General features: G+C 43.8%; 1 protein-coding gene across 1 annotated transcript in view; it reads left to right on the top strand.

Annotated features, from left to right (window-relative positions):
• Positions 1–18140, top strand: part of fam169ab (family with sequence similarity 169 member Ab) — a 36817-nt gene extending 18677 nt beyond the window's left edge. Inside the window, exons 7-13 of the mRNA XM_065007530.1 lie at positions 10779–10895; positions 11202–11305; positions 11786–11828; positions 11949–12060; positions 12172–12340; positions 12638–12793; positions 12993–18140. Of these exons, the coding sequence (XP_064863602.1) occupies positions 10779–10895; positions 11202–11305; positions 11786–11828; positions 11949–12060; positions 12172–12340; positions 12638–12793; positions 12993–13811 (1520 nt within the window). The 3' untranslated portion in view covers positions 13812–18140. The remainder of the gene's footprint in view (positions 1–10778; positions 10896–11201; positions 11306–11785; positions 11829–11948; positions 12061–12171; positions 12341–12637; positions 12794–12992) is intronic.
• The last annotated feature ends 3261 nt before the right edge of the window (positions 18141–21401 follow it).

Genomic DNA, 21401 nt, shown 5'->3' with positions numbered 1-21401 from the left:
GAGATGACAAGTGCCTGGATTAGGACCTGCGCCGCTTCCTGTGTGAGGCAGGGTCGTACTCTGCGGATGTTGTAGAGCATGAACCTACAGGAACGGGCCACCGCCTTGATGTTAGTTGAGAACGACAGGGTGTTGTCCAGGATCACGCCAAGGTTCTTAGCGCTCTGGGAGGAGGACACAGTGGAGTTGTCAACCGTGATGGCGAGATCATGGAACGGGCAGTCCTTCCCCGGGAGGAAGAGCAGCTCCGTCTTGCCGAGGTTCAGCTTGAGGTGGTGATCCGTCATCCATACTGATATGTCTGCCAGACATGCAGAGATGCGATTCGCCACCTGGTCATCAGAAGGGGGAAAGGAGAAGATTAATTGTGTGTCGTCTGCATAGCAATGGTAGGAGAGACCATGTGAGGTTATGACAGAGCCAAGTGACTTGGTGTATAGCGAGAATAGGAGAGGGCCTAGAACAGAGCCCTGGGGGACACCAGTGGTGAGAGCACGTGGTGAGGAGACGGATTCTCGCCACGCCACCTGGTAGGAGCGACCTGTCAGGTAGGACGCAATCCAAGCGTGGGCCGCGCCGGAGATGCCCAACTCGGAGAGGGTGGAGAGGAGGATCTGATGGTTCACAGTATCGAAGGCGGCCGATAGGTCTAGAAGGATGAGAGCAGAGGAGAGAGAGTTAGCTTTAGCAGTGCGGAGCGCCTCCGTGATACAGAGAAGAGCAGTCTCAGTTGAATGACTAGTCTTGAAACCTGACTGATTTGGACCAAGAAGGTCATTCTGAGAGATAGCGGGAGAGCTGGCCAAGGACGGCACGTTCAAGAGTTTGAGAGAAAAGAAAGAAGGGATACTGGTCTGTAGTTGTTGACATCGGGTGTAGGTTTTTTCAGAAGGGGTGAAACTCTCGCTCTCTTGAAGACGGAAGGGACGTAGCCAGCGGTCAGGGATGAGTTGATGAGCGAGGTGAGGTAAGGGAGAAGGTCTCCGGAAATGGTCTGGAGAAGAGAGGAGGGGATAGGGTCAAGCGGGCAGGTTGTTGGGCGGCCGGCCGTCACAAGACGCGAGATTTCATCTGGAGAGAGAGGGGAGAAAGAGGTCAGAGCACAGGGTAGGGCAGTGTGAGCAGAACCAGCGGTGTCGTTTGACTTAGCAAACGAGGATCGGATGTCGTCGACCTTCTTTTCAAAATGGTTGACGAAGTCATCTGCAGAGAGGGAGGAGGAGGGGGGGGAGGATTCAGGAGGGAGGAGAAGGTGGCAAAGAGCTTCCTAGGGTTAGAGGCAGATGCTTGGAATTTAGAGTGGTAGAAAGTGGCTTTAGCAGCAGCGACAGAAGAGGAAAATGTAGAGAGGGAGTGAAAGGATGCCAGGTCCGCAGAGAGGAGAGTTTTCCTCCATTTCCGCTCGGCTGCCCGGAGCCCTGTTCTGTGAGCTCGCAATGAGTCGTCGAGCCACGGAGCGGGAGGGGAGGACCGAGCCGGCCTGGAGGATAGGGGACATAGAGAGTCAAAGGATGCAGAAAGGGAGGAGAGGAGGGTTGAGGAGGCAGAATCAGGAGATAGGTTGGAGAAGGTTTGAGCAGAGGGAAGAGATGATAGGATGGAAGAGGAGAGAGTAGCGGGGGAGAGAGAGCGAAGGTTGGGACGGCGCGATACCATCCGAGTAGGGGCAGTGTGGGAAGTGTTGGATGAGAGCGAGAGGGAAAAGGATACAAGGTAGTGGTCGGAGACTTGGAGGGGAGTTGCAATGAGGTTAGTGGAAGTACAGCATCTAGTAAAGATGAGGTCGAGCGTATTGCCTGCCTTGTGAGTAGGGGGGGGGAAGGTGAGAGGGAGAGGTCAAAAGAGGAGAGGAGTGGAAAGAAGGAGGCAGAGAGGAATGAGTCAAAGGTAGACGTGGGGAGGTTAAAGTCGCCCAGAACTGTGAGAGGTGAGCCGTCCTCAGGAATGGAGCTTATCAAGGCATCAAGCTCATTGATGAACTCTCCGAGGGAACCTGGAGGGCGATAAATGATAAGGATGTTAAGCTTGAAAGGGCTGGTAACTGTGACAGCATGGAATTCAAAGGAGGCGATAGACAGATGGGTAAGGGGAGAAAGAGAGAATGACCACTTGGGAGAGATGAGGATCCCGGTGCCACCACCCCGCTGACCAGAAGCTCTCGGGTGTGCGAGAACACGTGGGCGGACGAAGAGAGAGCAGTAGGAGTAGCAGTGTTATCTGTGGTGATCCATGTTTCCGTCAGTGCCAAGAAGTCGAGGACTGGAGGGAGGCATAGGCTGAGATGAACTCTGCCTTGTTGGCCGCAGATCGGCAGTTCCAGAGGCTACCGGAGACCTGGAACTCCACGTGGGTCGTGCGCGCTGGGACCACCAGATTAGGGTGGCCGCGGCCACGCGGTGTGGAGCGTTTGTATGGTCTGTGCAGAGAGGAGAGAACAGGGATAGACAGACACATAGTTGACAGGCTACAGAAGAGGCAACGCTAATGCAAAGGAGATTGGAATGACAAGTGGACTACACGTCTCGAATGTTCAGAAAGTTGAGCTTACGTAGCAAGAATCTTATTGACTAAAATGATTAAAAATGATACAGTACTGCTGAAGTAGGCTAGCTGGCAGTGGCTGCGTTGTTGATTCGGGGGCTAGCTGGCTAGCTAGCAGTGTTGATTACGTTACGTTGCGTTAAAAGAACGACAATAGCTGGCTAGGTAACCTAGAAAATCACTCTAGACTACACAATTATCTTTGATACAGAGACGGCTATGTAGCTAGCTATGTAGCTAGCTACGATCAAACAAATCAAACCGTTGTACTGTAATGAAATGAAATGAAAATGTGATACTACCTGTGGAGCGAGGCGGAATGCGACCGGGTTAAGTTCTATTCGGTAGACGTTGGCTAGCTGTTGGCTAGCTAGCAGTGTCTCCTACGTTAAGGACGACAAATAGCTGGCTAGCTAACCTCGGTAAATTAAGATAATCACTCTAAAACTACACACTCTAAACTACACAATTATCTTTGATACGAAGACAGCAAAGACAACTATGTAGTTAGCTAACACTACACTAATCAAGTCATTCAGTTGAGGGTAATAGTTACTACAGTGCTGCTATACGGTGGACGTTAGCTAGCTGGCTAGCTGCTGGGCAGATAGCAGTGTAGGCTACGTTAGGACGACGAAATACGATAATTACGCAATTATCTATGATACAAAGACGGCTATGTAGCTAGCTAAGAAGAAATTGCTAAGATTAGACAAATCAAACCGTTGTACTATAATGAAATGTAATGAAAAGTTATACTACCTGCAGACCGAAGACCCGTAACATAACTCAGGCAAATTATAATAGTGACAAAGTAAAAGTGTGAATGAAATAACCAGGACAACTGAAATCTACCGTCAAACTCTAGGTTTATTTGAAAACACACGGTAATTGGGGGGGCAGGAAAAGGGGCTGAGCTGGACCCAAGGAAAGAAACAATAAGTATTCAAAAACATCCCTAAGCTAGACTAGCCTACTTTAACCTCATAGTCCGCCCAAACCCGTATGCGGTAGCGTAACTACAGCCTCAAGCTCATTACCATAACGCAACGTTAACGAGAAAAGGGGCTGAGCTGGACCCAAGGAAAGAAACAATAAGTATTCAAAAACATCCCTAAGCTAGACTAGCCTACTTTAACCTCATAGTCCGCCCAAACCCGTATGCGGTAGCGTAACTACAGCCTCAAGCTCATTACCATAACGCAACGTTAACGATTTCTAAAAATCACAAATGAAATGAAATAAATATGCCTGCTCTCAAGCTTATCCTTTTCTTAACAATCCTGTCGTCTCAGATTTTCAGCGGTGATAGCTAGCTTAGCATTTAGCACGCAACATATTCACAAAAACCAGCCAAGGAATCAAATAAAATAATTTACCTTTGAAGAACTTCAGATGTTTCAATGAGGAGACTCAGTTACATAGCAGATGTCCAGTTTTTCCTGAAAGATTGTGTAGGACACATCGTTCCCTTTTGTTACTATGCATTTGGCTACCGAAACTAACTGAAAATTCAGTCACCTACATGTCGAACTTTTTTCCGAATTAACTCCATAATATCGACTGAAACATGGAAAACGTTGTTTGAATCAATCCTGAAGGTGGTTTGTCATATATCTCTCCATTGAAAGCACCGTCCTTGTAGCCTGGTTTGTTCTGAGATTCGAATGGAAAAATACTGGGAGCTGAGTTTTGCGCACCAAATGCCACGCAGACACCAAGAGGGACACTTGGCAATTGTAGTCTCTTATGGTCAATCTTCCAATGATATGCCTACAAATACGTCACAATGCTGCAGAGACCTTGGGGAAACAAGATAAAGAGTCCGTTCATTCCTGTCGCATTCACAGCCATATAAGGCGATCATGGAAAACGTAGCCTCAGAAATCCTGTGCATTTCCTGGTCGGTCATACATCTTGGTTTTGCCCGAAGCATTTGTTCTAAGGGACACAGTGAAAATCTTTGCAGTTCTGGAAACGTAAGACTGTCTTCTTTCCAAAACTATCAATTCCAAGCATATTCGAGCATCTTTTCGTGACAAAATATTGCGCTTAAAACGGGCACGTCTTTTTATCCAAAAATTAAATACTGCCCCTAGAGTACTAACAGGTTAACAACAGCTAACTAACTAGCCGCAGCCCGTCTGGTGTTCAACCTTCCCAAGTTCTCTCACGTCACCCCGCTCCTCCGCTCCCTCCACTGGCTTCCAGTTGAAGCTCGCATCCGCTACAAGACCATGGTGCTTGCCTACGGAGCTGTGAGGGGAACGGCACCTCAGTACCTCCAGGCTCTGATCAGGCCCTACACCCAAACAAGGGCACTGCGTTCATCCACCTCTGGCCTGCTCGCCTCCCTACCACTGAGGAAGTGCAGTTCCCGCTCAGCCCAGTCAAAACTGTTCGCTGCTCTGGCCCCCCAATGGTGGAACAAACTCCCTCACGACGCCAGGACAGCGGAGTCAATCACCACCTTCCGGAGACACCTGAAACCCCACCTCTTTAAGGAATACCTAGGATAGGATAAAGTAATCCCTCTCACCCCCCCTCCCCCTGAAAAGATTTAGATGCACTACTGTTCCACTGGAGGTCATAAGGTGAATGCACCAATTTGTAAGTCGCTCTGGATAAGAGCGTCTGCTAAATGACTTAAATGTAAATGTTAAATGTAACCAAAAATACAGTGGGTGGTCCGCCCAGTTCTAACTAGTGTATTTAACAAAGTCTACCTACGGGTAGTGTATGCCCATGGGCGACTTGTCTTGGTTTCCCCTTTTCCCACCAGTAAACAAACACAAACACCATAACCAAAAACAATACTCACAGGTGATGACCAAGTGCTATGGAGGTGCTCAAACAAAAGACTAGGTTAATACACAAAGAGAGAGTGAAACACAGAGACCTACAGACATGGCATTTACAGAGAGATTGAGCTCTATAGCAAACAACTGACAGGGTTTTTAAACCAAGGGAAAGGAACTGTGATTGGGTAGGAAACAGGAGGAGGTGTGTCTTCTGATTGATGATTGGATTGGTGACTGATTGGGGAGTGATGATTTTCACCTGTGAGGGGAGAAGGAGAGAAAAGAACACAGGATACACACACACAGGATACTGGTATCCGTAACAATGAGTGTTAGGTGTATATATGTTCAGTATTGTGGTGGTGTTTATTAATGAGTGTTAGGTGTATATATGTTCAGTAGTGAGGTGGTGTTTATTAATGAGTGTTAGGTGTATATATGTTCAGTAGTGAGGTGGTGTTTATTAATGAGAGTTAGGTGTATATATGGTCAGTAGTGAGGTGGTGTTTATTAATGAGTGTTAGGTGTATATATGGTCAGTAGTGAGGTGGTGTTTATTAATGAGTGTAAGGTGTATATATGGTCAGTAGTGAGGTGGTGTTTATTAATGAGTGTTAGGTGATGTTTATTAATGAGTGTTAGGTGTATATATGGTCAGTAGTGAGGTGGTGTTTATTAATGAGTGTTAGGTGTATATATGTTCAGTAGTGAGGTGGTGTTTATTAATGAGTGTAAGGTGTATATATGGTCAGTAGTGAGGTGGTGTTTATTAATGAGTGTTAGGTGATGTTTATTAATGAGTGTAAGGTGTATATATGTTCAGTAGTGAGGTGGTGTTTATTAATGAGTGTAAGGTGATGTTTATTAATGAGTGTAAGGTGTATATATGTTCAGTAGTGAGGTGGTGTTTATTAATGAGTGTAAGGTGATGTTTATTAATGAGTGTAAGGTGTATATATGTTCAGTAGTGAGGTGGTGTTTATTAATGAGTGTAAGGTGTATATATGGTCAGTAGTGAGGTGGTGTTTATTAATGAGTGTTAGGTGATGTTTATTAATGAGTGTAAGGTGTATATATGGTCAGTAGTGAGGTGGTGTTTATTAATGAGTGTTAGGTGATGTTTATTAATGAGTGTAAGGTGTATATATGTTCAGTAGTGAGGTGGTGTTTATTAATGAGTGTAAGGTGTATATATGGTCAGTAGTGAGGTGGTGTTTATTAATGAGTGTTAGGTGATGTTTATTAATGAGTGTTAGGTGTATATATGGTCAGTAGTGAGGTGGTGTTTATTAATGAGTGTTAGGTGTATATATGTTCAGTAGTGAGGTGGTGTTTATTAATGAGTGTAAGGTGTATATATGTTCAGTAGTGAGGTGGTGTTTATTAATGAGTGTTAGGTGTATATATGGTCAGTAGTGAGGTGGTGTTTATTAATGAGTGTTAGGTGTATATATGTTCAGTAGTGAGGTGGTGTTTATTAATGAGTGTTAGGTGTATATATGGTCAGTAGTGAGGTGGTGTTTATTAATGAGTGTTAGGTGTATATATGTTCAGTAGTGAGGTGGTGTTTATTAATGAGTGTTAGGTGTATATATGGTCAGTAGTGAGGTGGTGTTTATTAATGAGTGTTAGGTGTATATATGGTCAGTAGTGAGGTGGTGTTTATTAATGAGTGTTAGGTGTATATATGTTCAGTAGTGAGGTGGTGTTTATTAATGAGTGTTAGGTGTATATATGTTCAGTAGTGAGGTGGTGTTTATTAATGAGTGTTAGGTGATGTTTATTAATGAGTGTTAGGTGTATATATGGTCAGTAGTGAGGTGGTGTTTATTAATGAGTGTTAGGTGTATATATGGTCAGTAGTGAGGTGGTGTTTATTAATGAGTGTTAGGTGTATATATGGTCAGTAGTGAGGTGGTGTTTATTAATGAGTGTTAGGTGTATATATGGTCAGTAGTGAGGTGGTGTTTATTAATGAGTGTTAGGTGTATATATGGTCAGTAGTGAGGTGGTGTTTATTAATGAGTGTTAGGTGATGTTTATTAATGAGTGTTAGGTGATGTTTATTAATGAGTGTTAGGTGATGTTTATTAATGAGTGTTAGGTGTATATATGGTCAGTAGTGAGGTGGTGTTTATTAATGAGTGTTAGGTGATGTTTATTAATGAGTGTTAGGTGATGTTTATTAATGAGTGTAAGGTGTATGTATATATGTTCAGTAGTGAGGTGGTGTTTATTAATGAGTGTTAGGTGTATATATGTTCAGTAGTGAGGTGGTGTTTATTAATGAGTGTTAGGTGTATATATGGTCAGTAGTGAGGTGGTGTTTATTAATGAGTGTTAGGTGTATATGTGGTCAGTAGTGAGGTGGTGTTTATTAATGAGTGTTAGGTGTATATATGGTCAGTAGTGAGGTGGTGTTTATTAATGAGTGTTAGGTGTATATATGTTCAGTAGTGAGGTGGTGTTTATTAATGAGTGTTAGGTGTATATGTGGTCAGTAGTGAGGTGGTGTTTATTAATGAGTGTTAGGTGTATATATGGTCAGTAGTGAGGTGGTGTTTATTAATGAGTGTAAGGTGTATATATGGTCAGTAGTGAGGTGGTGTTTATTAATGAGTGTTAGGTGGTGTTTATTAATGAGTGTTAGGTGTATATATGGTCAGTAGTGAGGTGGTGTTTATTAATGAGTGTTAGGTGATGTTTATTAATGAGTGTTAGGTGGTGTTTATTAATGAGTGTTAGGTGTATATATGGTCAGTAGTGAGGTGGTGTTTATTAATGAGTGTTAGGTGATGTTTATTAATGAGTGTTAGGTGGTGTTTATTAATGAGTGTTAGGTGTATATATGGTCAGTAGTGAGGTGGTGTTTATTAATGAGTGTTAGGTGATGTTTATTAATGAGTGTTAGGTGGTGTTTATTAATGAGTGTTAGGTGTATATATGGTCAGTAGTGAGGTGGTGTTTATTAATGAGTGTTAGGTGTATATATGGTCAGTAGTGAGGTGGTGTTTATTAATGAGTGTTAGGTGTATATATGGTCAGTAGTGAGGTGGTGTTTATTAATGAGTGTTAGGTGTATATATGGTCAGTAGTGAGGTGATGTTTATTAATGAGTGTAAGGTGTATATATGGTCAGTAGTGAGGTGGTGTTTATTAATGAGTGTTAGGTGATGTTTATTAATGAGTGTTAGGTGATGTTTATTAATGAGTGTTAGGTGATGTTTATTAATGAGTGTTAGGTGATGTTTATTAATGAGTGTAAGTTGTATATATGGTCAGTATTGTGGTGGTGTTTATTAATGAGTGTTAGGTGTATATATGGTCAGTAGTGAGGTGGTGTTTATTAATGAGTGTTAGGTGATGTTTATTAATGAGTGTTAGGTGGTGTTTATTAATGAGTGTTAGGTGTATATATGGTCAGTAGTGAGGTGGTGTTTATTAATGAGTGTTAGGTGTATATATGGTCAGTAGTGAGGTGATGTTTATTAATGAGTGTAAGGTGTATATATGGTCAGTAGTGAGGTGGTGTTTATTAATGAGTGTTAGGTGATGTTTATTAATGAGTGTTAGGTGATGTTTATTAATGAGTGTTAGGTGATGTTTATTAATGAGTGTTAGGTGATGTTTATTAATGAGTGTAAGTTGTATATGTGGTCAGTATTGTTGTGGTGTTTATTAATGAGTGTAAGGTGTATATGTGGTCAGTAGTGTTGTGGTGTTTATTAATTAGTGTGTGTATATGTGGTCAGTAGTGTTGTGGTGTTTATTAATGAGTGTAAGGTGTATATGTGGTCAGTAGTGTTGTGGTGTTTATTAATTAGTGTGTGTATATGTGGTCAGTAGTGTTGTGGTGTTTATTAATGAGTGTAAGGTGTATATGTGGTCAGTAGTGTTGTGGTGTTTATTAATTAGTGTGTGTATATGTGGTCAGTAGTGTTGTGGTGTTTATTAATGAGTGTAAGGTGTATATGTGGTCAGTAGTGTTGTGGTGTTTATTAATTAGTGTGTGTATATGTGGTCAGTAGTGTTGTGGTGTTTATTAATGAGTGTAAGGTGTATATGTGGTCAGTAGTGTTGTGGTGTTTATTAATTAGTGTGTGTATATGTGGTCAGTAGTGTTGTGGTGTTTATTAATGAGTGTAAGGTGTATATGTGGTCAGTAGTGAGGTGGTGTTTATTAATTAGTGTGTGTATATGTGGTCAGTAGTGGGGTGGTGTTTATTAATGAGTGTAAGGTGTATATGTGGTCAGTAGTGAGGTGGTGTTTATTAATGAGTGTAAGGTGTATATGTGGTCAGTAGTGTTGTGGTGTTTATTAATGAGTGTAAGGTGTATATGTGGTCAGTCGTGCGGTGGTGTTTATTAATGAGTGTAAGGTGTATATGTGGTCAGTCGTGCGTGCGGTGGTTGGGGAGAAAGCCAATTTGACATTTTACTTTATTACTTTTTTTTTCTTAACGGAAGTTTTGAATTCTTGAGTTCAAAATGCTACAGAAAACCTTTTCCAAGTTGCTGTTTACACAGATTTCCTTGTAATTATTGGGGTCTGGTTTGTCTCCACTTTTGTGGATAGGGAAGATGAGCCCCTGGTTCCAGACGTCAGGAAAGCAGACAGGTTAATATGTTGAACAGTTTAAGCGCAGCATGTTGCAACTCAGTTGTGCTGTTCTTCAGCATTTCATTTCTGCTGTTCTGTCGACCACAAGCCTTCTTTGATTTTATAGATATGAGCTTTTCATTTAGTTCTTGTTGGGTTATTGGGTAATCTAATGGATTTTGGTTGTTTTTAATGACTGATTCAAGGATGTAAAAAAAAAAAATGAATTTCTAATTGATTCTGTCTTTTTGTGGGATGATTTTGTATAGATTATCAAAATAAGTTTTCCAAATTCCTTCATCTTTGTATGTTTAATTATTGTGGCTTTGTCGTGCTTAAAATGTTCCACATGTCCCAGAACTGATTTTGGTCAATTGTGTTTTCAATTTCATCGTGTCTTGTTTGTATAAATCAATTTATTGCGTTTCAGTGTAAATATTCATATCTTAGCCCTGGGTTGTTTTGCTGCTTATATTTCACATGTGTCTCAGGTGTTTTCTAATTGTTTTACATTCGTTATAAAACCATATTTCAGAAACATTTTAGTTTTTTTGTTTCTGTTGCAATTTTTTGGTTTTCTCAAATGTGCTTTTGATGCTGCTTTTTGGAGTATGCACTTTGGAGTAGCCGAATTGACACCTTCTTTATAGTTTTTCGTATTGTGAGTTATTGAAGAACTGTATAGGCGCTCGGTGTGTGTGTGAAGGTTAGTAGTAGTTTGCTCTCTCTCTCTCTCTCTCTGCCCCTCTCTACTGTACTCTATAACTGTACAACTTTGCAGCCCCTAAATAAATAAATCGGTCAATCAAAGTGTACCATCTCTCCCTGACCTGCAGTGTGTGGCCAGTATCTGTGTCGGTACCCAGCTGACCAGGACCTGCTGTGGGTGGTAGAGGGAGTGGGAGGACCCTACCAGAGAGAGAGAGTGGCCAACAAGATCAAAACACTGAAGGGTACGGACACAGTAGCAGGAGATCTAACACCCAAGGAGGATGTGATGTTTACAGTACCTTCAGATAGAAATGTGTTAAGTAGAACCTATATGATTGTCTGTCATGAAGAATAGGAAACGCGACGGCAGCTCAATTCATAACATTTCTAACGTTCTGTGACCTAACTGATCCATCTGGACCTTAGCAGGATGATAGCAGTCCCGATTAGCTGTGCTGTAGAGACTTGGTGATGTCAGACACAGTGGCCAGACTCTCACATGACTGGTAACTAATTGCCTTCTGATTGTTGTGCTGATTCCCATAAAGTGGTGCTTCCCGTGGTGACGGCTAATGGAGATCACCAAGCAGCCTCTCTGGACAGCACAGACATCAACATGGAAGAGGGCTCAGATAACTGTCTGGACATCACCGTACGTCTCTGTCTCTCTGTCTGTCTCTCTCTGTCTCTCTCTCGGTCTCTGTCTCTCTCTGTCTCTCTCTCTGTCTCTCTCTGTCTCTGTCTCTCTGTCTCTCTCTCTCTGTCTGTCTCTCTCTGTCTCTCTCTCGGTCTCTCTGTCTGTCTCTCTTTGTCTCTCTCTCTCTCTCTGTCTCTGTCTCTCTCTCGGTCTCTCTTTGTCTCTGTCTCTCTCTCGGTCTCTCTCTCGGTCTCTCTTTGTCTCTCTCTGTCTCTCTCTCTCTCTGTCTCATCTATCCAACTTTGTTCTAGTTTGTCTTTCTTTACATTTTTTTCTCTCTCCATTCTGTTGGGTTTCCTCAGTCTCTCGCCTTCTGAAGAGCTATGTGGATGTATTTGTTGTTTATAGTTTAAGAATATCCTCAAACGTCAGATTTAAGTTGTGTAGGGACAATATAATCAAGTAATGAGGATTTAATATGGTCTTGTTTTCTAGGAGGATGTTTTGGTGCTGAATAAGCCCCTCAAGTTAATAGAAGGTAAGTAGCTCAGAGAAGTCTTGAGTCCTGAAATAAATAACTATGAGAAAGATGTTGGTGTTTCTGAGTACATAAAATGCTGTCTTTTGTGTGAATACACATTGGAATGTTACTCTCTAGCCCTGGACGGCACACCAGTGTCAACACATACCTGGACTAGTGGACCTAAAAAGCGTGGCAGAGAAGAGATGGAAGACTCTGAGGAGGAGAGCCAGCCTCTGAAGATGAACAGGTTAGACAAGGAGTCTCAGTGAAATAGCAACATCCATCAAAGTATTCATGAAATGTATGTATGAAAGCTTCCCATTGGCTGAAAATCACCTCTGGTTTACTGTGTGTTCAGATTGGAGCAGGCAGAGCCCACCACTACAGCTGTGGAAGAGGAGGAGGAGGAGGCAGAGCCCACCACTACAGCTGTAGAGGGAGAGGAGGAGGAAGGAAGCAGGGGGGATGAGACAGAGACTGGAGAAGCAGAGGCTGCTCTGTCCCCTATAAAGGAGGCCAAAGCTCAGGTGAGAGGATGACGGACGTGATTAGGATGAATACATCATTAGGCAACAACAGTTAATTTGGCTGTTCTGGGTTGCTTGTCTTCGTTGTTTTATGTTACTATGGTTGTTGTTAGCGAATAACCAGCCACTATCATAGCGTATTTCGCACTTGTTGCGCCAGAAATTGCACCCTGTTCCTTATGGGCCCTGGTCAAAAGTAGTGCACTTCATAGTTAGTAGAGTGCCATTACATACAGAGTGTATGGTTAATCAGGAAAAGGAGGCGTTGACTATTGGTTGTGGCTTTTCTATCCTCAGGAGGCTGAGGTCAAAGGAGAACTGACTGATGACCAGGGAGAGGAGGAAGAGGTTGCCACACAGGAGCCTGATGCTGTGCTGGAGAACAGAACGACAGAGGAAGATGTGGAAATGGAAGAGCAGGATACGAAGGAAGAAGATTACATTGAGGCTAAAGTATGTGTTTCAATGCCTCAGTTGGAATGTGTGAGATGGGGCCATTATTGGAGAAAGGGGTTCAGAGATGAGACAATGGGATCCTTTTGATGTTGGAAAGTTCCTATTTGTAATGTGGACATGTTTCTACAGTATATGTTAGAAAGGGAATTGAGGAATACCTTTTTCGCCACTACTTTTTTCTCTTTGTCCTCTGCAGGACACCGTAGATGCAGCTCCTGTGGCATCAGAGGAATTGGCTGAGACAGAAGCTGTGGTGGAGAAGGAGGCTCCTCTCCTGTTAGAAGAACCAGCCTCTGCTACAGAGAAGTCCACTCCGCCTGCAGAGCCAGCCCCAGCAGAGCCCTCCCTCTCTGGGGAGGTGATTGAGGAGGCAGGCGAGGCCGCAGCTACACCCATGGAAGGAGAGGAGGTAGAGGGAGAAAAGGAGGGGGAGGAGAAAGCAGTGAAGGAAGAGGAGAAATCCATGGAGGCGGCCATCACAGTGGACAGCAGTAGCCAGGAAACAGTGGTCCAGATAGGGGTAGCAGACCTGTCCTACCAGCCTCCGGAGGAAGGAGAGAACCAGCCTCTCACAGAGGAGGAGGCAAGAGAAGAGGTCAAAGGGGATGAAAAGAAAGAGGTAGAAGAGATGGAGAACGTTACAACCACAGAGGATGAGAAAGAGGAGGGAGAGAGTGAGAGCTCAGACGAGGGTGGCGACGGTAAGGTCCTTTGGAGGAGAGGCAGTGGCCAAGCGGCGGTGCCTAAACATAAATCTAAGAGACTGAGCAGAGTGGTCATGGAGCCCGAGGAGCAGGGCACAGAGCAGCCGGAGGTCACGGAGGAAGAGGAGGAGGAGGAGGAGGAAGCTAGAACGACAGAGGAGGAAGAGGGGGCTGTAAAGAAGAGCTTGGCTGAGGAAGAGGTGGAGGAAGAGGAGCATCCACCAGTGATTGACCAGAGAGCATTGAGGAGGAAGAGCCGACAGGTCCAGGCTCCAAAGAAAGTCAAAGGGAAACGACGCAGCAAGATCTAAACACAGCATATATAAAAACGCACACAAAACACATATTTAGAGGTGTGCAGTAAGGGATGTTTTCTACCTGCTTTTAGGGTTTGTAAGGCATCTAAAGTTAACATGTATTATCTCTGTACAATGTTGTTTAGATTTTTACTTTAGGTCGTTTTATGAAAGGTTTAAGTACATGAATACTCAATACTCTGTTGCAATAAGTCAATGTGAAGTCTTTTTAAGGTTCAGAATTGATTTTATTCTTGTTTTTATTGCCTTGCTCTTTCGGTACTGACTGAGATTGAGTTTCACAGGCCTGATGTGGTAGTTTTGAAGATGATTTTCATTCTCTCGCCTCGTCCTTCACTGAGTCTGTGGTTGTTATATTTATACTATTTACAGTATTTAAAGAGTTTGGGTTGAAATGCACCTCCTTAGTTTGGAGATGTTGGAGGAGTTATTTGATAAAAACAGTCATTGAAGTTCTGTTCCAATGAAAGCCAGCCGACCCAGTTGCTCTCGAAGACCAGGTTTTCCTACACCCCCTGTTTTATGACCAGTCACTTGTATTACGGAATGAAATGTTCTAAAAATACCTGGGGTTTTCTCCATGTTGTCTGATCTCTTCAGAAGTGCTGAAATAATTTTTATTTAGGAGAAAGCTGTGAATGAACGTCAATTATAATATGTAAGTTGCACGGCACAGATGCACACATGCACATTGATATATAAACATGTATACACACAAATATAGTATTTTGTGAATATACCCAGTAACTGAAATTAGAATAGGAAAAATAGATTTGGTTATTATTGTTCTTGCCCAAGTATAATTCAAGATTATAATTTAAACTTGATCTTATATCTAATAGCATGTTTAATTGCAAGTGTATTGATTTTAAGGGTAAAATATGTATATTACAGTAAGTAGATGATAGCAGAATTGAAGTGAATGTGACTCTATATACCAGTGATATTTTTGTTATATACACTGTTGTATAATGGCACAACATTCACTGTTTAGAAACACAAATTTGCTACACAAGTTGAGCTATTTCTGCGTGAATTTGATGCTGTCATTGACCGTGTCGCTTCACTGGTAAAGGTACGTTGAGGCAAAGATAAAGCAGAATCTGTCAGTGGGCTGTTTATGTTCCATGGCTATGGGTTAATATAGTGCTCAAAAAAAATAAAGGGAACACTAAAATAACACATCCTAGATCTGAATGTGCTGACAACAAAATCACACAAATTATCAATGGAAATCAAATTTATCAACCCATGGAGGTCTGGATTTGGATGTCAGAATGAGGCTCAGTAGTGTGTGTGGCCTCCACGTGCCTGTATGACCTCCCTACAACGCCTGGGCATGCTCCTGATGAGGTGGCGGATGGTCTCCTGAGGGATCTCCTCCCAGACCTGGACTAAAGCATCCGCCAACTCCTGGACAGTCTGTGGTGCAACGTGGCGTTGGTGGATGGAGCGAGACATGATGTCCCAGATGTGCTCAATTGGACTCAGGTCTGGGGAACGGGCGGGCCAGTCCATAGCATCAATGCCTTCCTCTTGTAGGAACTGCTGACACACTCCAGCCACATGAGGTCTAGCATTGTCTTGCATTAGGAGGAACCCAGGGCCAACCGCACCAGCATATGGTCTCACAAGGGGTCTGAGGATCTCATCTCGGTACCTAATGGCAGTCAGGCTACCTCTGGCGAGCACATGGAGGGCTGTGCGGCCCCCCAAAGAAATGCCACCCCACACCATGACTGACCCACCGCCAAACCGGTCATGCTGGAGGATGTTGCAGGCAGCAGAACGTTCTCCTACGGCGTCTCCAGACTGTGTCACGTCTGTCACATGTGCTCAGTGTGAACCTGATTTAATCTGTGAAGAGCACAGGGCGCCAGTGGCGAATTTGCCAATCTTGGTGTTCTCTGGCAAATGCCAAACGTCCTGCACGGTGTTGGGCTGTAGGCACATCCCCCACCTGTGGACGTCGGGCCCTCATACCATCCTCATGGAGTCTGTTTCTGACCGTTTGAGCAGACACATGCACATTTGTGGCCTGCTGGAGGTCATTTTGCAGGGCTCTGGCAGTGCTCCTCCTGCTCCTCCTTGCACAAAGGCGGAGGTAGCGGTCCTGCTGCTGGGTTATTCCCCTCCTACGGCCTCCTCCACGTCTCCTGATGTACTGGCCTGTCTCCTGGTAGCGCCTCCATGCTCTGGACACTATGCTGACAGACACAGCAAACCTTCTTGCCACAGCTCGCATTGATGTGCCATCCTGGATGAGCTGCACTACCTGAGCCACTTGTGTGGGTTGTAGACTCCGTCTCATGCTACCACTAGAGTGAAAGCACCGCCAGCATTCAAAAGTGACCAAAACATCAGCCAGGAAGCATAGGAACTGAGAAGTGGTCTGTGGTCACCACCTGCAGAACCACTCCTTTATTCGGGGTGTCTTGCTAATTGCCTATCATTTCCACCTGTTGTCTATTCCATTTGCACAGCAGCATGTGAAATTTATTGTCAATCAGTGTTGCTTCCTAAGTGGACAGTTTGAGATCACAGAAGTGTGATTGACTTGGAGTTACATTGTGTTGTTTAAGTGTTCCCTTAATTTTTTTTGAACAGTGTATATAGACCCTACACCTGGGTCATATTCACTAAGCACCAAACAAAAGAAGGAAACCTTAAACAGGGAGGGACTACCTGAGACTGGTTTTAGGCAAAGTGTTTCTCTATTAGTATGACTGCTGTTTGTTAGCTCTAGCTGTGTCCAGGCTGGTCATGTAAAAGCTACATCGTAAAACACCTGGTGGATCTCAATAGTCTACAGGGGTTTTGTCTCCTTAGCTCTCCTTCACTTGCACTGATCTGAAAACAACTAGAGATAAGTTAAAGCAATATGGCAGAAACCTGCCTGGGGATTTTCCACTTCCAGATCAGTGAAGGAGACGAGGAGAGGATGCCACTGTATGCACCCCATTTGTTGATTGTGGACAATCAGTTTCAACCACCACTACACTTGTGGGTTGATTCCTTTACGTATGTTGCTATCATCCACCTGTTAATACTCCCCGGGCCCCCAAAATGACCCCGGGCCCCCAAAATGTGAATAAAGGCTTAGTTTTAACTCCGATGTACGGAATTTACATAGTTGTGGTTGTTTTCAGTTTGAATGTGTCCTGGATATAAAGCAACAGAGGAGGAGTCATTGAGCTGCATTTAGTTTAGCATGGCCTCTACTAGCGTTTTCAGATTCAGGTTGAATATAGAAGTCACCTCTTGGTGGTGCTCATATTCTGCCTTGGCTGCTGTGGTTCCCACTGTCTTCTGTGTCTAGGGTGGTTTAATCCAGACTTCCTAGATATCTACAGGCTTACCCCAGGGCTGTGTTCAGTGGCGTCCGATGTTACAGAAGGTGAAGATGGAAAGAGATTCTGTTAGCTGGGCACAAGACAATCCTGTCTGCAATGTTCAGCACGCGGCACCTTCCTGAACGTACCCTAATACTCTTAAGTCTTAATCTTACCTCATTCACAACCAATAGCCAGAATATGGCAGGTTTTAGTGTGTCTGTTCCAAATGGCAAATTATTCCCTATATAGTCCACTATAATCTTTTATTTAACTAGGCAAGTCAGTTAAGAACAAATCTTATTTAGAATGACGGCCTACCCCGGCCTTACCCGGACGACACTGGGCCAATTGTGCACCGCCATATGTCACTCCCAATCACAGCTGGTTGTAATACAGCCTGGAATCGAACCAGGGTCTATAGTGATGCCTCTAGCACTGATATGCAGCTCCTTAGACCGCTGCGCCAATAAAATAAATAAATGGTGCACTATAAAGGGAACTGGGTGCCATGTAGGATACACTTACGTTTCTTCTGTTGAATGTTTTCAGTGATCAGTTTGTGGTTGGAGAGATGTGTTGACACCAATGTAAGACATCTGCTATGGGAGTGGTTTCATTTCAGGGACTGATACGGTTTAAAATCAATCAATTCAGGAGAAGAATCTAGATGAAATGAATGAATTGAGTGTTTACTTTCCTATGATTTCAAAAGAAAGAAAAATGTGTGCGTTTTATTTAATGATCCCTGCCTGTGTTAGGGACCTTGTTTTCCGTGTTGAGCTTTAACTAATAAGTAGAATTTCAAATCACCTGAATTCACTGAGTTATAGCAGATTTAAACTAATTCCTGCATCTTGTGATGTTACTGGACATTTACTATTGGTTCGTCAGCTGTTTTAGTATGGACTACTGTTTATCTTAATATATCTTACTGAACGTCTTTCAGCCTATGAATTCCTTGTAGTTAATAAACTATTTTTTTCTGGAATTACACTTTGTATTTATTTGGTGTCTCTAGCAGCCTGAGAGGACTGACAGTAAACCCTTCCTTTTTTGATCCTATTTTATTAGATCATTGGGATGGAATTAACAGAACGGAGTCAAACGTGGGTTTGTTGTTTGACTCCATCCCATTAATTCCATCTCAGCCTTTACACTGAGCCCATCCTCCTATAGCTCCTCCCACTACCGGCCATTGATTTGGTTATATCTGTATATCACGTGAACCTTGTAGAAAGGCACGTGCTCCAGATCTGCCTTGTGCCTCCGTCGCTACAGGGACATCTCTCTAGGTGATCTCAACTCTGTTGCCTCTCCACACAGCCTGTCATATTCCCCACTGGAGCACAGCCTTCTATCTGTCTGTGTGTGCTTGCCGTCAGATAAGCCCAGCAGAGCCTTATCGTCAGCTGTCTAGAGTGCAGCAACGAGAGGGATGTGTGTGTGTGTGCGAGCCAGGCTGCAGGTCTTTTATGTAGCCGTTTGTCCTGTTTATGTGTTCCTGCCTCTCCTCTACCCCTCTTCCCCCTCTCCCTCTCTCCATTGATGGTGTGATGTGTATAATTGATGGCCCCATATTGCTGTGGTGTAGCTGGTTTAATGGGGCTTGACACAGAAAGGGAAAGCTGCATGCAGCCTGGGAGGGGACTTAACCCTTTCACCTACCTCTCTATACACACACGCACATGCCCAGACGTATACACACACACACAGGCACCCATGATGGTAGTAACATCAATGTTTTAATTACTCACACTATTATCAGTGGACAGAAAAATAGAATATATTAGCTGTGTGATTCAATCACTGAGGCCCCCACTCTTCTGACTCGAAGGGAACACCAATAGTTTTAGCAAGCCAGCGTTAGCTATTGCCCACTGTTTTGCTCGACTGAGTCGAAGTGTCTGACAAAGGTAAGTGACTAGCAGTGTTTCCCAACCAGCTGTGATGGTCTCAGCTGTAGTGCATGCTCTGACCAGAAGGGGCCAGCATGGTTCCAAGGTCCCACATCACAGCCCAGTGGTTAGTTAGCTTGGCTTCCCTCAGGCATCCACTCTGGCATTCAATGTGCTTATTTTATTTTGTGTGGATTTCTCTGGCCTAGGAGACAATATCAATGGATAGGAAGGGTTATCCCACCCCTCACGTGCGCGCACACACACACACACACACACACAAGTGCATGCATCATTAATCAATTGAGGCAATACAATTATGCTATTGTGTGAGACAAGAAAACAGAGCATTGGAGAATGAGCGAGTCAACTGTAGGATCATTGTCTGTGAGCACACACTCTCTCTTTCTCTCTCTCCTAACTTTTCCCAGGTGACAGAGACCAGAGAGAGGCACTATTTTAAGAGCTGATATCACACCACCTCCTGTTTTTTTCCCTCTTGTCTCTTTCTGTGTGAGAGTTTTGGGGGGATGGGGGTGGATGTGAGGTTGGTGGAAAGATCATTTTTTTGCCTTCTCTCTCTACCATCCTCACTTGCTCTCTCCGTCTCTCTGGTACTGTCCTCTCACTCCTCCACCTTGCTGTTTATTCGTTGTCCACATCTTTGTAGGTCTATTGCCCATTTCTCTCTCGCTGTCTGCTCTCCCTCTCTCTCTCTCTCCCTCCCTCCCTCCCTCCCTCTCGCTCTCTCTCTCTCTCCCTCTCTCCAACGCCCTCCTTGCCAGGCAGCCAGTAGATTGGCTGTTTCCTGCACGCCCCAGTAGAGCTCTTATCTGCGCGTGAGTGCTGATTGTTGCGCCGTCTCTCATTGTGACTGGCAGTTCAGGCTGGCACGCTGAAATGGCTGATTTGGTCAATGTTTGTCTGCAGGACCTTATCTCCAAACCTTACATTAACTGTCTTGACAGTGTGTGCAGGCAGTCTTTCTCCATCTCCTGACCTCCTCTCCTTCGTACACCCCCACCCACCTCCGTGTCTCTATCTTCATTTTTCCTATTTTTTCCCTCTCTCTCTCTCTTTCCTACCCTCTCCGGCCTGCTCTCATCCAAACCCATCCCTCATCCTCCTCTCTGTTGTTTCTCTGACCCTACGGAACGTCTTCACCTCTACCCCCCCCGCCCCAATATCTAAACAGTGACGCATACATGCTCTGAGAGAATGCTTTATAGAGTCTGTAGACTTACTGATAACTATCAATGATTTATGGGTAATATAGTAATGAATAAACTAATGCTAATCCGAAAGCCTTGGGCTAATGCAGTACTGAGCCTCGAATAACCCTTGTGTGATTTTGGGTTGACTCACTCTGTATCCTAGTCAGCGAAATTGGAGCTCATTTGCAGCTTTCGATCGGTGAGTGTGGATACACTGCGGCTGGCGTGGTAAACACGCCATTTTAGACATTATTTATTTATTCTGTTTATTAGCAGGAAGCTGTTGGTTCCGTCTGCTGTCGGCAGCTGTGATGTAAACAGAGTTCATATGTATTGAGACCCCTGCTGTGTGGTGGGCTGTCAGGTTGCACACAGAGACCTCAATGAAGGTTTATTAACGTTTTGTTGTGGATTACTCTTTGTGTGGAAGGTAAAATAGTGAGTAGAATTGAATCATCTGCCAATTAAAATATATTTCAAAAGATTGTGTGTATGTGTGTGTGTATGTGTGTGTGCACATGTTTGCTCCATGTTTCTCTTCAATTACCTGAATGATCAATTCACTTTTTTTCAGAAAACATGCCTTGTGTGGGCTTTAATGACTTTCAGCTACACACACACACAGACACACACATACATCCACATACACACTTTCAGTTATGTTTCTTTAATTACTACACCTGCAGTAGAGGGTAGACTTGTGGACCCTTTAAATTCCTTGGTTTCATGGTTCATTTCTATAATCCACTTCTTTATGACACACAAATGAACTACCACTAAAGTGTTCTGTCAGGATCTTATCCTCTTGCAGAATGCAGTGTCCGGTTTCATGGGCTCCAAACCAATTGTGCTATTTGTGTTTTATCGCATTATTTGTAACTTATTTTATACATAATGTTTCTCCCACCATCTCTTATGACTGAATAGAGCGTCTGGATATCAGAACAGCAATTACTCACCTCATACTGGATAAAGATTTTTTTCTTTAACAAGTCTAACGTGAAGGATTTACTTCAGACACCCAACGAGGCCCAAATCCTCGTCATTCACGTGAAGAAGAGATGGAGATATAGGGGTTGTAGGTCGGGTGCGTTGTAAGAATCCGACGGTGAGTGGGTAACACGCCTCTACCTTCCATCC

Source organism: Oncorhynchus nerka, linkage group LG22, assembly GCF_034236695.1.
Source record: "Oncorhynchus nerka isolate Pitt River linkage group LG22, Oner_Uvic_2.0, whole genome shotgun sequence".
NCBI classification, from domain to species: domain Eukaryota; kingdom Metazoa; phylum Chordata; class Actinopteri; order Salmoniformes; family Salmonidae; genus Oncorhynchus; species Oncorhynchus nerka.
This window is presented reverse-complemented; position numbering and strand designations above follow the sequence as displayed.